Below are 13,708 nucleotides of genomic sequence, written 5' to 3' on the forward strand. Positions count from 1 at the left end.
CTGACTCTTTGTGACCCCATGGACTGTAGCCCGCCAGGCTCCTCAGTCCATGGGATTTTCCCGGCAAGAATACTGGAGTGGGTTGCCATGCCGTCCTCCAGGGGATCTTCCTGACCCAGGGATCCAACCTGCGTCTCCTGCATCTCCTGCCCAGACCCTAAATACACCCTGAGTTATGAGACCTAGGATATGTCATTTCTCTTCACTGAGCTTCATGTTTTCTAGCCATAAAATGGGGAGCAACACATTCAATGTGCAGGAATGCATGAGGCCAAATGAGAGAATTTAACAGTCTCATGTCCCCTTTCTGAGCCTCAATTTCCCAATTTGTGAAATGAGTTAATAGGATTATCTGGATCAAAGGAGGTAGTTTTGCCCATGGCAAGAGCTTAATAAACTATCACTTTAAAAACAAGTCCAGGGACTTCCCTAGTGGTCCAGTGGTGAGCACTCCTTGCTCCCAATGCAGGGGGCCAGGGTTCGATCCCTGGTCAGGAAACTAGACCTGACATGTGGCACCTAAAGATCCTGCAGGACGCAACAAAAAGAATCCACACGCCACAACTTAAAGAACCTGCATCCTGCAAAGAAGATCGAAGATCCAGCTTGCCATAGTTAAGACCTGGCACAGCCAAATAGATAAATAAATAGATATAAAAACAACACAAAACAAACAAGTCCAGGACGGAGCCGGTGTTCCACAAATGGAAACTGAATCCAGATCACCTTTCAAGTTTTTATTCACTATGGTAGAATATGTTTCATCATGTAGAATGTAATCTCCATAATGTCCTTACTTGTTTTCATTTGCTATATCCTACCTGTTCTAAATGATCAGATTTTCTATGCCACTTTTCCTAGCTATAAGAGCAATGGAGATTTAAGTAATTCTTGTGTACTTGTCTGAACCTGTAGAAGTAAAGACTTATTTCATCCTATTACATTATGATTATACAGGTTTTGTTATAAAAGAGAAATGTACATTCCTCTAGGACATTGCAGTTGACAAACAATCTTCATATCTACTTTAGTTTTACTTACTTCTCCTAACACCCCTGTCAGGTTGGTATTATTAGCTCTGTTTTACAGGTAATAAAACTAAGGCCCACTGAGAACAAGGAAACTTGCCCAAGATCGCATGGTTAGTTGGGGTAGCACCAGAACCTGGATCCTGTCACCATGCCTTTGCCCCACAACTGTCCCTCTGAGTAGGCTCAGAGCTCCCTGAAGGCAGGGGTTGTTCCCGGAGACAGTCTCCCCTCAGTTCCATCCATCAGGCTGATGCTTCCCAGACAGGTCCGGGTTTCTCCCCACTCTTCACGGTCCAGATCTTTACATACCTGAGGAGCAGACAAGCCCTGCCATTGTTGGTCCAGTATCTCCTGAGGGCCTGCTAGGGGCAGGGATAGCCTACCCTTCAGGTACTCCCTCTCCTGCTGGGAGATGATACACCAGGGAGTAGAAAGCCGGCTTTTGTTTGGCCACATGGAAAAGCCTGTGGAAACTTGGATCCATGACCAGGGATTGAACTTGTGGCCTCAGCAGTGAAAGCGCTGAGACCTAACCACTGGACCACCAGGGAATTCCCAAAGCAGGTGTTTTAATGGAAGTCTAAATAGTGTGTCTTGGGCTGAGCAGGGTAGGTTAGGGAAAGCTGCCCGAAGACGGCGCTTTAGGTGGGGACTTGAATAAGACAGAGGTGCAGGGGTGGGGTGGAGCGAGGTGAAGATGGGGGAAGGTCAGGAGAATCTGACCAGAAGCGCCCGTCTGAGGTGGGCTGTGTGGGTTTACGTGGCTTCAGGGCTGGGCTGCGGGCTCTCACTGGAAAATTCGGGTGCTCCAGCTCCGACTCGCCGCCTCCCTCTCGGGTCAGCCAGGTCCAGACTCCGGAGCTTGCGGCTCAAGTCGCCGGAAGTGGGAGCGACTCCTCAGCTGAGCAGCAACTTCTGCTTTCTCAGCCTCCGAGTCCCCCTCGGCCCCAAAGACGCAGGACCTCGCCAGGCTGTCGTCGCCGGTGTGGGTGACCCCTCTTGCCCCCATGTGCAACACGTGGGCGCGGGGTGAGGGTGCTGCTGGCGCCCGGCCAGGCCGGCTCGGTGGGCGGGCGGGATCACCCAGGCCTGGGCAGGCGGCGGCCGGGTCCTGAGCCCCGAACCCAGAGTCTGCGGCCAGTCCTCCCCCGACTCGGGGCGGGGCCTCCGCCCGGCCGCACCCGTTTATCTGCGCTCCGGGTGCCTGGATGCCGAGGGCAGCCTCTCGCAGCTCGGCTCGGCTCGGCCGCAGGTACCCGGCTGCCGGAGAGCTGGGGGTGTTGGGCAGCGGGGCCGGGCGGGGCGCAGGGTGCATCCGAGACTCGGGGCTGGGTGTCTTGGTTTGAGGGGGTGCCGGGCGGGGAGAGGCACGTGGGGAGGGAGGGAGACACACAGGACCACGCCGGCAGAGAGGGAGCATCTCCCGCTGGAGCGGGAGGCTGACGGTGAATCAGCTGGAGGGGGCGCCGCTGCGGAGGGACTGGATTAGGAGGAGCGCAGCTGGAGGGGGAGCCTCTCCGGGAGGAGCGGGAGGAGGCTGGGGAGGAGGCTGGAGGCTCGGGGCAGTCAGAGCCGCAAGGAGGAGCACGCCTGTGAGGGGGGCTGGCCGTGGGGCGAGCTGGCCCCGGGGAGGACTGCAGTGTCGGAGGACGAAGGGCCCGGACCACGCTCCTCCCACGGAAGGGGGAATCTAGGGAGATTCTGGGGGTGAAAGCGGGTGTGAGTACCTGGAACTGAGTGGTGTGACGGACTCCCAGTTGGGAAACCGGAAACAGTGGAAGAGCCCGGCAGGGGGCTCAGAGGGGTTCTCACTCCAAAGGAGCGTAGGTCTGTTGGGATGAGGGTTCCTTTGGTGTCAGGAGACCATGAGGGATTCCCCCCCACTCGTTGAGGGACGCACGTGTCTTGAGACTATAGGCTTTGAGGACCTATAGGGAAACCAGAAAATTCCCTGGAGCATCCGCCCACTACTACCCAACTAAGCCTGGCAGGAGTGAGAGGTCAGGTCTGACCAAGACTGGGGAGTTGAGCATGATATATTTTCAGGGCCTGACTGCTCCTAGGTGGATGTCCCCGACACTGGAGAGGGACCCAGCCTCCCATCCTGGGGCTTGTACCACCGCGGGGCCCCTTAGTGAGAGGCTGCTTTTCCCAGCTTAGTTCCCCTGCCAAGAGGTCGGTAGGGAAACTGGTCAGTGCTAAACCCAGGTCCCTTTTCTGTCCCCATGTCCTGGGCAATTGTAGCTAGCTCACCTGGGCCTGCTTTCCTCCAGCAGGTGTTCCCCTATCCTCAGAGCAGTTGTGAGTCTGAGACCCACAGAAGAATTCCTTTAAGAGTGATTTACTTCATTCTGATCACACGGTTCAGTACAAATGGAGGCCCAAAGTGCAGTTACAAAAAACAAAAGAGGTTTCTGTTCAGTTTTGGAAGACATGGAGGAGCTTTTTCTTTAAACTCAGTGGGAGGAACTGGCGAATTGGTTTGCACTGAGGGAGGTGACCTAGTTGCTGAGATATCAAGAAGCCAGCCAGGGATGGAAACTTTGCTTGTATAATCTGTGGCCACCCACTGGGTGCCTGGGGGTTGACCGCAGTGGATGAAGGGCAAGAGCACTGGTTTTGGAGTAAGATAGGCATGCTCTGTCATCCTGCCTCCCTCCGGGGCTGTGACAGCAGCGTAGCCACAGGTTCAAAGAGTTGCTGAGAGGGAGAGGTGAAACGTTGTAAATGATAACTGTTAGTGCCTAGTCTCAGTAATAATATTTCAGGCTCTGCCATATTGTGTTATCCTTGTCAGGACCACACTGGCCTGGCCTTAATTGTTTTTATCTAATGAGGTTAAATTTAGCCTTCCAAGGCAAGATAAAGTTGTCTTTAAGAGAGTGTGCTGAACTGTCAGAGCCCAGAGAAGCAAAGATGAATATTTTGCTTGACAGGAAGGAGGCAAAAGAAGTAGAATTTTAATCAAATATACTTATAATAGATGGTATTTAGTAAGGCTGTTATGGAGAAGGAAATGGCAACCCACTCCAGTATTCTTGCCTGGAGGATCCCACAGACAAAGGAGCCTGGTGGGCTACAGTCCATGGGGTCGCAAAGAGTCAGAGAGGACTGAGCGACTAACACACACAAGGCTGTTAAGCTTCAAGAGGGCAGGGTATGAATACCCTTAGGTGTTACCCTTTAGCTGTTAATTAACTGGGCTATTAGTTCCCTGAGGGTGGTGTTTTAACTGCTTTGTTCACAGCTGAAGCTCCAGCTTCTGACACTGAGTAAGAACTGAACTGAACTGAACTGAAGCCTAAAACAAATTCTGTTGGAATGTCTTAGGGCCTAAAGGGCCCTTTGAAGTCACTGGAGAATGCATTCTGTCCTTCGACATTTGGAGAAACAGGGCCAAGAACAGAAGGGACTTGTCAGGGCCACACAAGGATTGAGTAGCTGAGTCAGGACTAGAATCAACAAAGCTGGTGGAGCCAAAGCCATGCCAGAGCCAACATCCAGCATCTGTGACTTTGTTTTTCTTGAGGTAGCTATTATTATTCTCAGATTTTAAATGGACAGGTACAGAGAGATGAAGCAAAGTCACACAACTGGTAAGTTCCAAACCTGAAATCCCATCCTCACATGAAAACAAGGACCTGGCTTGTCTTGAAATAACTGCTCAAGGAAACAGGTGAGCAGATGCCCCCCCTGGGAGCCCCAGCTCTCTGCAGTTCTCCGTGGTTACCAGCCAGGGGGCTTCTCTCTGGGCTTTATTTATTTATTTTCCTGGGCTCAGGGGTATTTCATTTGTGTGGGTGAGCCCCATCAGGCAGCCTGTCTGCTTTGCTCACCATGTACCCCCAGCCTGGCAGCCCCATGCCCCGCGTACAGTACTCATTGAGTAAAATCTGTGAGATTGGTACAACCCAGGGCTCTCCCACTCCGAAGCCCATTCACCACCTAATCCCCACAAACTGGTCTGCTGTTTTGCCCCCAGAGATATTAAGGAGCCTCTCTCTGACAGTGTGTATCAGGGGGAGACCAGGGGAACTTGGGGGTGGTAAGCTTTGGATGAGGAGGCAGGTGAGGAGGTTGACCTTGAGTTTAGAAAAGGGAAATGTAAATTGGAAGAGCTGAGGAGGTGGGAGGGGAGAAGAAGAAGAAGATCCTCAGGCTGACAGAAGACTTCCCACTAGTGGTCAAGTGGTTAAGAATCCACCTGCCAACACAGGGGATACAGGTTCAATCCCTGGTCGGGGAAATTACCACATGCTGCAGGGTAATTAAGCCCACGCACCACAACCACGGAGCCTGGGTGCCCCAGAGCCTGTGTTCTGCAATAAGAGAAGCCACTGAAATGAGAACTCTGCACACCGTGATGGAGAGCAGCCACCATTCATAGCAACGAAAATCTGCAAGCAGCAAGGAAGGTCGAGCAGAGTCAAAAATAAGTAAAATAAACTTAAAAAAAAAAAAAAGACAAAAAGACATCCCACTTGGGCCATGGAGATCCCAGTTCTGAAGTTCAGCCAAACCAGAAGGCTCCCAAACCTGCAAGACCGGCCACATATTACCGGCTAGCGCATTCTTCCACCTTTACTCTCCTGCTCAGGGATGGGGCTCCTGGGGCAGCTGGGGCTGAAGCCCCTGTTCTCTGCGGATTTCACTTATCTTGGGTCAATGGGCAAGTGCAAATCTTCAGGGCTCTTTGAATCAAGAGAGGTTACTCTGAATGGCCTTTGCTAAGAACACTTTAATTATTAAATAAGGTCAGTGTCCCCAGAAGTCCAAACTCCAGCCATATTGTCCTGGTCCCTAAATGTACCCTCAGAGGAAGGTAAATGTTTAAAGAGATACAGATAATTTTTTAAGGCCTCCAAACCCAGTGGAACCAGATATTGAGGCCTAAAAGAGCACTGTAATTCTTTTAGAGAACCCAAAGCAAACTTTTCAACTTGGGAATGTTTTAAATGCTAATATTCAGGCTAGGAATATTTCAAATGCTACTACTATTAATAATTGATACTAATAATAGGAATCATTTACTGAATCCCTAAACTGTGCTAAAACTGTTCTCATAGATTTCATATTTGTAGCAGTCTATGCGAAGAGTCAGACACGACTTCACTTTCACTTTTCACTTTCATGCATTGGAGAAGGCAATGGCAACCCACTCCAGTGTTCTTGCCTGGAGAATCCCAGGGACGGGGGAGCCTGGTGGGCTGCTATCTATGGGGTCACACAGAGTCGGATACGACTGAAGTGACTTAGCAGCAGCAGCATGAGGTGGATAATGTTAAAATTCCCATGAGGGGCTGAGAATTAGAGACGGTAAGTCGCTTGTCTTAGGTCACACAGCTAGTGTGTTATGGAATCAGAAGCCAGCTTGGTTTGTCTGAATCTGAAGTCCATCTGCTTCATGAGCCTTTATAGTGTCTGTTTTCTCCTTGATTCCTAACTTCCTTCCATTCTGATTCCCACTGAGTAGGGGACAGAAGCCTGTCAAGTTTGCCTGATATCCATCAACCAGGCCCTTGACACTTGGTCTCAGCCCAGCTTTGCCTGCCTTGCCGTGTGATCTTGGGTAAGTCACAACATTTCAGCTAGCTCTCAGTCTCCCCAAATATTTCATGCAGAGGTTAACCATGAGCTTCCTTCTATACCTGAGGCCTGGCTCATGGGGGCAGAGTTTAGTCTGGATTTGGCCAAGGTAGTAGTGGTAATAGAGGGGAGGGTGGAGGGTGGAGGTGGTCTTTAGCCCCACCCTCTGGTGACATCACACAAGACACCTACAGTCCCTGGAAGCCCCACCCCTAGTGACCCTCACCTGTGGAAGTGCCATCCAGTGCCTGGTATCTGGTGAATTTTTTCTGTTCTGTAGCAGAAGTCATCAGCCCTAGTGTTCAAGAGAAACCCTTAGGTAACTAGTGCAATTAGGGAGACTTGGAGGGGGGCCATGGGGCTTCCCAGGTGGTGTTAGTGGTAAAGAACCTGCTTTCCAATGTTCAATCCCTGGGTCAGGAAGGTCCCCTGGAGAATGGCATGGCAACCCACTCCAGTATTCTTGCCTGGAGAATCCCATGGACAGAGGACCCTGGCAGGCTACAATCCATGGGGTTGTAATGAGCTGGACATGCTGAAGCGATTGAGCGTGGAGGAGGGCCATGAAAGTGTACTGGACTGGGGTGGGATGCCTGGAACAAGACTGGGGTGGGCAAACTACTCAGAGGATGCCCTGAGCCTGCCCTCTGGATGTCCACCCTCATCCTTCTGGTCATGCTAGACTCCTGCCCCTGCTTCTTTCCCCTGGATCCAGGGCCCCTTTCGTGGAGTCAGGAGATGGGAACCAATTCTGAAAATAGAGCTGCTCACATGGAACTGGGCTGCAGGCTGAGGTCTAAAGGAAACAGGGCAACTAGACCTCGTTATCCCAGGATCTGATGTCTGGGTTCTGCGCTCTGAGTCCACTGTGTGTGGGGGAGGAGGAGGACAGGGAGTGAGAGCTATCACCCCCCTCAGGAGGTGGCTGCGAGCCAGGCTTCACTGGTACAGAGAGTAGGGTGCTGGTAACTGGGTGAGACTGAGGTCCTTGGGTACAAGTCAGTTGCTAGAAGCCTAAGGAATCAGTTTGCAGGAAAGGACCTGGTCACCTGCTTTAGAACAGCGTTTTCCAAAGTGGTTCTGTGGGATGCGGTTGGCTGTGACAGGAAGCAGGGCAACAGGAGTGGCTGAGAGTATCTGGGCTCTGCAGTCACAGAGCTGGGTCCAGATCCTGGCTTCACCCTTCTCTACCTACCTCACAGGCTAGTTATGAGAGTTGCAACAAGGCTATGAGTGAGAAAGTGAAAGTGAAAGTCGCTCTAGTCGTGTCCCACTCTTTGCGACCCCATGGACTGCATTTCCAGGCCAGAATACTGGAATGGGTAGCTGTTCCCATCTCCAGGGGATCTTTTCAACCCAGGGATCGAACCCAGGTCGCCTGTGTTACAGGCAGATTCTTTACCAGCTGAGCCACCAGGCTATGAGTGAGCATATAGTAAACTCTTACTACATTTCAGCTAGCTTTATAATCATTACTGGGAAAGGAAACCCTTGTCATGTAAGCTTGGCAAATGTATTGAGCTGGTCAAAAAGTGTTTGGGTTTTCCCATTAACATCTTATGGAAAAACCTGAACGACGTTTTTGGCCAACCCAATAGGTTCAACAAAGTGAAGCAGGCTTCTTTGGTGCAGGCCTTCTCTGATCTTTTAATATGCTCTTAGGACTTGGGAAGTTCTAAGAGTGGGGCATGGAGCATTGAACTGGATGTAACAGATTTTAGGGAGCCAGGAACTAAGGCACTATTGCATGTCATCATTCCCAGGCCTTTGTCCTCATGGTGGAATGGAAAGCTAGCTGAATTGGGCAACTCTCAGGAAAGTCTTCCTGTCTCTGGGCTCCTGTTTTCTCAAGGTAAAACAAAGGAACTGCATGAGATGCTTTCAGAGGCCTTTTCTGGTTCCCTGAGGTTCTGAGTTGGGAAGACAAAGCTGTAGACAAGGGTGGAGGCCAGACTGTGGAGGCTAAAGACTGATCTCTCGGGGAGGAGAAGAAATCCAGTTCTGGCAAGCAGATTCAACCAGCAAGTGGGCCGGGGGATTCTTGTGCTCTGCACAGAAGCGGCCCCACTCCTGTCATTAGCAAGGTCTTGCTGATGAATTTGTTCATCAGCAGGGTCTGATTCCTAAACCTGCCAGGCCATCTTGGAATATAAAGTAGAAGACTCTTGTACTCCCCTGTTGTAGCACCTCCCAATGCAGTGGTGTAATGACTTATTTAACTCCTACTTCCCTACCAGGCTGGGAAAGGTCAGAGGCCAGAGCTGACTCCATAATGTAATGCAGTAGGAACTAAGGGATGCAAGTCAGGCTGGGGGTGAGGTGGAGTGTGGGCTGGGGGTGGCTTGATGTTGCCTTTGCACAGGAAGCACCCTCTGTTTGCTTGGACTATGTGTGAATTATTGGGGCTTTGTGGGTGATCATGGTGCTGCTGATGGCGGAGAACTTGAGTGCTTTATCTTGCCCAGATTTCTTGCACTTCAGAATGACTGGTGCAAAGGAAGTTGCAGTAGATATCTGATGAATGATGAACAGAGTAAGTTTGGTTGCTGTGTTCATTAAGCTTCTTGGGGAGAATTTGAGGGAGGGGAGTTGTCTGTCTAGCTAAGTTGTCTGGATAGTTTATCAATACATATTTGATTTAATGAATGGCACAGTGAGTAATGATAAGCTTGAATTAAGCAACTAGTATCAGGTAAAAACAGTATATAATTATTAAATTATTAATAGTACTTGCCACCTTGTCTTGCAGAGGGCAGTTTTGGGAAGTAGTTAAAATTACAAACTGAAAGACTTCCCCGGTGGTCCAGTGGTTAAGACTCCACATTTCCAATGCAAGGGCTGCAGATTCAATCCCTGGTTAGGGAACTAAAATCATACATGCTGTGCAGTGCTGTCAAAAAATAAAATAATAGTAATAATAATAAAAAGACTGCAAACTGAATTTATATCATGCCTCTACTGCTTCTTAGGCAGGGTACTCAACTTCTCTGTGCTTCAGTTTCCTTGTCTGAAAAATGGGCATATGATAGTAACTATCTCATAGGGTGTTGTGTTGATTAAATGAATCAAATATGCATAAATTGCTTAAGACACTGGCACACAGCACACACTATGTAAGCATTTGCTATGCTTTGGTTTCCTCTCTATAACCTCTACCATATTATGAAGTTCCTGAAGGCAAGGATCAAATTCTTTTCCACTCTCCTCCCACCCCACATTCTGGGACCCAGCACAGGACATGAGGCAGAGAAGGAGCTCAGTAAGTGTTTGCTAAATGAATAAATGAATGAATATGTTTTAAATGATAACTTATATAATCCATTATAGATTTGCCACAGGGGAAAATGAGGGGGCATTAAGGAGGTGGCAGCTTAAAGGATTTCAGTAGAGGGAAAGGAAGTTGGCACAGGGTCTACATTTCGGTTAGGTGGGAAATGAGGATGGGAGCAGGTCATGGGGTCTTGAATGCAGGGTGAGGGGTTAGATTGGATTTATTTGCAGTTAGCAATGTGGAAGGTCTGGAGGCAGGAACTTTTCAGCAGGGGTGTGGCTAGGGCTGTTTTTATAGGATCAGTTGTTACTAGGGACTTACAGGGGGACAAGTGGCTTTTCGAGTTGGGCCTTGAAGGCTTCGAAGTATTATCAGGATGCTATTATGCTGATTTTTCATTCCATAAGCATGAGATGAATGAAAATGAGCACTAGTTACCTGTGAAGCACCAGGGGTTCACAAAATAATAAGACAAATAAGCCTACCCTGGAGGAGCTTGCATTAACAACTTAATGCCTATGAGAAGTGTTGTAATGGTCAAAGGACAGTAGGCATTCGAGTAGAAGGGTCAGCGTCAGAGGACTGGGGGCGAGGGAAACCTGGGAAAATATCACAGAAGAAATGGGTTTTGAGGAATGACTAGGTGCTTGCCAGACAGGCAAGATGATTTAAATGTTTCAGATGGAGCGAACAGACATGTGAAACAGCAGGTCCAGGGGCTTGATGAGGCTGTGGCTGGGTGTGATGTGTGCTGTGGTTGAGCACTAACGTTGGGAAAGGCGTAGGGACCAGATCATGCAGGGTGATGGAGGGTTAGTGGGAGACCCAGGCCATTTGGAAGAAGCTGAAGGTAGAGGCAGCAAATCTGTTCTTAGCAAGGACATTGTCGCCGCCGTGTGAGCACTGATGGCAGCATGAACACGGGAGGAAAATGAGGGGGGCTGCTGTATGGAGCCTGGGCTGGAAAGGAGTTGGCTGACTCCTGAGCCTCTTTAAGTAACGCCTGCCTCAGACATTTATTGAGCACCTTCTATATGCCAGGGACTGTTCTAGGCCCTTGGGATAGATCAAGGAGCAAAAGAATCGTGAGACAGAGCAGAGCTCTCCCTAAGGACAACTCTGTTCCTTTTTAACTTAGTGTGGGGATAAGGGGGTAGGGAAGAGGGAGGAAGAACTGGGCAGCAAAGCCCCCTCAGTTGCTGCTCACGGGCAGCTGGTGAGGACACCAGCTCCCTAACTTTGCTCGGGCCTCTCTCTTCCAGCCCCCCGCCCAGCCCACAGCCATGGCCGCGATGGTGGCCCAGAAGCTCAGCCACCTCCTGCCCGGTCCGCGGCAGGTCCACCGGGAGCCTCAGCCGTCTGTGCCATCAGAGCCTGTGTTCACCGTGGATCGAGCCGAGGTGCCGCCCCTCTTCTGGAAGCCGTACATCTACGTGGGCTACCGGCCGCTGCATCAGACCTGGCGCTTCTACTTCCGCACGCTGTTCCAGCAGCACAACGAGGCGGTGAACGTCTGGACCCACCTGCTGGCCGCCCTGGTGCTGCTGCTGCGGCTCGCCATCTTTGTGGGCACCGTGGACTTCTGGGGAGACCCGCATGCCCTGCCCCTCTTCATCATCGTCCTCGCCTCCTTCACCTACCTCTCCCTCAGTGCCTTAGCTCACCTCCTGCAGGCCAAGTCTGAGTTCTGGCATTACAGCTTCTTCTTCCTGGACTATGTGGGTGTGGCCGTGTACCAGTTTGGTAGTGCCCTGGCGCACTTCTACTATGCCATTGAGCCCGCCTGGCATGCCCAAGTGCAGACCATCTTCCTGCCCACGGCTGCCTTTCTTGCTTGGCTTTCCTGCACTGGCTCCTGCTACAACAAATACATCCAGAAGCCTGGCCTGCTGGGCCGCACTTGCCAGGAGGTACCCTCTGCGCTGGCCTACGCACTGGACATCAGCCCTGTGGCGCACCGCATCCTTGTGTCCCCCGACCCTGCCACAGACGACCCGGCTCTTCTCTACCACAAATGCCAGGTGGTCTTCTTCCTGTTGGCTGCAGCTTTCTTCTCTGCCTTCATGCCTGAGCGCTGGTTCCCTGGCAGCTGCCATGTCTTTGGGCAGGGCCACCAGCTCTTCCATGTCTTTTTGGTACTGTGCACACTAGCCCAGCTGGAGGCCGTGGCGCTGGACTATGAGGCCCGGCGGCCCATCTATGAGCCTCTGCACACCCGCTGGCCCCACAACTTCTCCGGCCTCTTCTTGCTCACTGTAGGCAGCAGCATCCTCACCGCATTCCTCCTGAGCCAGCTGGTACGGCGCAAACTTGATCTTGATCGGAAGACTCAGTGAAGGGGGTGGCAGCTGGTAGGGAGGGAGGTATAGTGGGGGCCCAAAGGTCCGGATGGGAACAGATGGGAATAGGTGGGAACCTTGGCTCCAGATGGGAACAAGTCCTGGTAAAGTTGTTTGTATCTGGCCCACGGTGATTCTCTGTGCACGCCTCAGCTGCCAAGGGCAGCACTGGCCAGTCCTTGGATTTGAGGATTGGCTGGAGCTGCTGGGGTCTACTCTTGGGCCTGCCCCAGTTGCCTGCCCTGGGAGAGGGAAAGAGAAAGATGTGTGTCACCCTGGTTTTGCCTCCCCTCACTGCCTCTCTCACTTAGGGGTGAGGATGGGGGATCAGCTGGGGCCAAGACCCTGACTTGGGGCTTCCAGATTATATGGGAGGGGTGAAGTTTGGATTTAGGTTAGAGTCAGATCTGAGCTGAGGGACAGGGGAAGCATCAGCAGTGCCCTCTACCCAGATCCCCTTGGGAAATGACAGCCCTCTGTTGTGTGCAGTACTGTAAGGTTCCTTGAACTCCAGCTTGGAGTTTGGGTGCTCCAGAGAACCCTCAAAGGTTGAAGATTGTGCCAGGTGGAAATGGATCCCATCCAGTGCCCTGCAGCTCTCAGTCACTGTCCCAGTGAGCTCCACCCTCCTATCACTGGACTCTGTATCCCACTCATCCTGTTTCCATCTTCTTTCCTGGGTCCCTTGTTCACAACTCAGTGTTTATCCATTCAGTTTTTCTTGGGCCTCTACTCAGACACAGGCTATTGATGGGGCCCTGTGGATTAATGCAGGATGGTAAAGGCTTTACTATCGAATGAACTGTCAGGGCAAACACTAAGGAGGGAATAATTAATGCTGCCTGGGACCCTCAGGGTCTTGGGTTGAGAAGGGTGAATAGGAGTTTGCAGATGGAGAGAGGAAGTGTATTCCAGGGAAAGGGAAAAACCTGTTCAAAGGCCAAGAGGAATGGAAGGAGGAGTCACTGGAGCTGAAATCAGGGGTGGTCTGGACTCTGATGTCCTGGATGCAATAAAATGACTGTGCTAACAGTTGCCTCCTTGCTTCTTGTCTCCTATCCTGGAGAGAGGGCCCTGGTGCACCCCTTGGGCCTGCTCATTGTGTTGGAGGAGGTTTTCAGGGGGAGCTTGGGGGTGGGCAAAGGGAAGAGATCCTGTTTTATCTTTGCCTGGGGGTGGGCCTTATTTACTGTATATGGGAACTTTTTTTTGATAGGAAAGGTGAGGCAGTTTTATTACTAAATTAATATTAGACATTAAAAGAATATGTTTAAAATATATAATTTGACAAATATTTCATTTCTTGGTCTTTTAATCAAGGAAGGTCTTTATGTTAACTTTTATGATATCATTACATGTCAACATTTACAGTATTGCCTTTTCCCCAGTACATAAGCAATAAATGGCAACATATGTACAGTGAAGGAAAATTAGGAAGTACAGGTAAGAAAAGCAAAAAATCTTGAATGAATAAGGAATAT

At 50.7% G+C, this 13,708-nt stretch overlaps 1 protein-coding gene and 1 long non-coding RNA gene across 9 annotated transcripts; one reads left to right on the forward strand and one right to left on the reverse strand.

Annotated features, from left to right (window-relative positions):
- Nucleotides 1-722: 722 nt before the first annotated feature.
- On the reverse strand, nucleotides 723-2,022 carry LOC121818777 (uncharacterized). Its single transcript, XR_006058887.2, has 2 exons — nucleotides 1,823-2,022; nucleotides 723-1,340 (listed from the first exon to the last, which is right to left on the reverse strand). It is a non-coding gene; the product is annotated as an uncharacterized LOC121818777 (long non-coding RNA).
- A 222-nt stretch (nucleotides 2,023-2,244) lies between these two features.
- On the forward strand, nucleotides 2,245-13,259 carry PAQR7 (progestin and adipoQ receptor family member 7). 8 transcript variants are annotated; one of them, XM_042244531.1, is made up of 5 exons: nucleotides 2,245-2,283; nucleotides 4,279-6,600; nucleotides 8,381-8,469; nucleotides 9,786-9,876; nucleotides 11,151-13,259. In XM_042244531.1, exons 4-5 carry the CDS (start codon nucleotides 9,856-9,858, stop codon nucleotides 12,222-12,224), a joined length of 1,095 nt encoding a protein of 364 aa, XP_042100465.1. In that variant the 5' UTR covers nucleotides 2,245-2,283; nucleotides 4,279-6,600; nucleotides 8,381-8,469; nucleotides 9,786-9,855; the 3' UTR covers nucleotides 12,225-13,259. The 8 variants fall into 8 exon arrangements, with proteins under 8 accessions (XP_042100465.1, XP_060266634.1, XP_042100466.1 ...); XM_060410651.1 differs by lacking the exon at nucleotides 9,786-9,876 and adding an exon at nucleotides 9,099-9,150 and having other exon boundaries at nucleotides 6,505-6,600; XM_042244532.1 differs by having other exon boundaries at nucleotides 6,505-6,600.
- Nucleotides 13,260-13,708: the final 449 nt, after the last annotated feature.

Source organism: Ovis aries, chromosome 2 (assembly GCF_016772045.2).
Source record: "Ovis aries strain OAR_USU_Benz2616 breed Rambouillet chromosome 2, ARS-UI_Ramb_v3.0, whole genome shotgun sequence".
Taxonomy (NCBI): domain Eukaryota; kingdom Metazoa; phylum Chordata; class Mammalia; order Artiodactyla; family Bovidae; genus Ovis; species Ovis aries.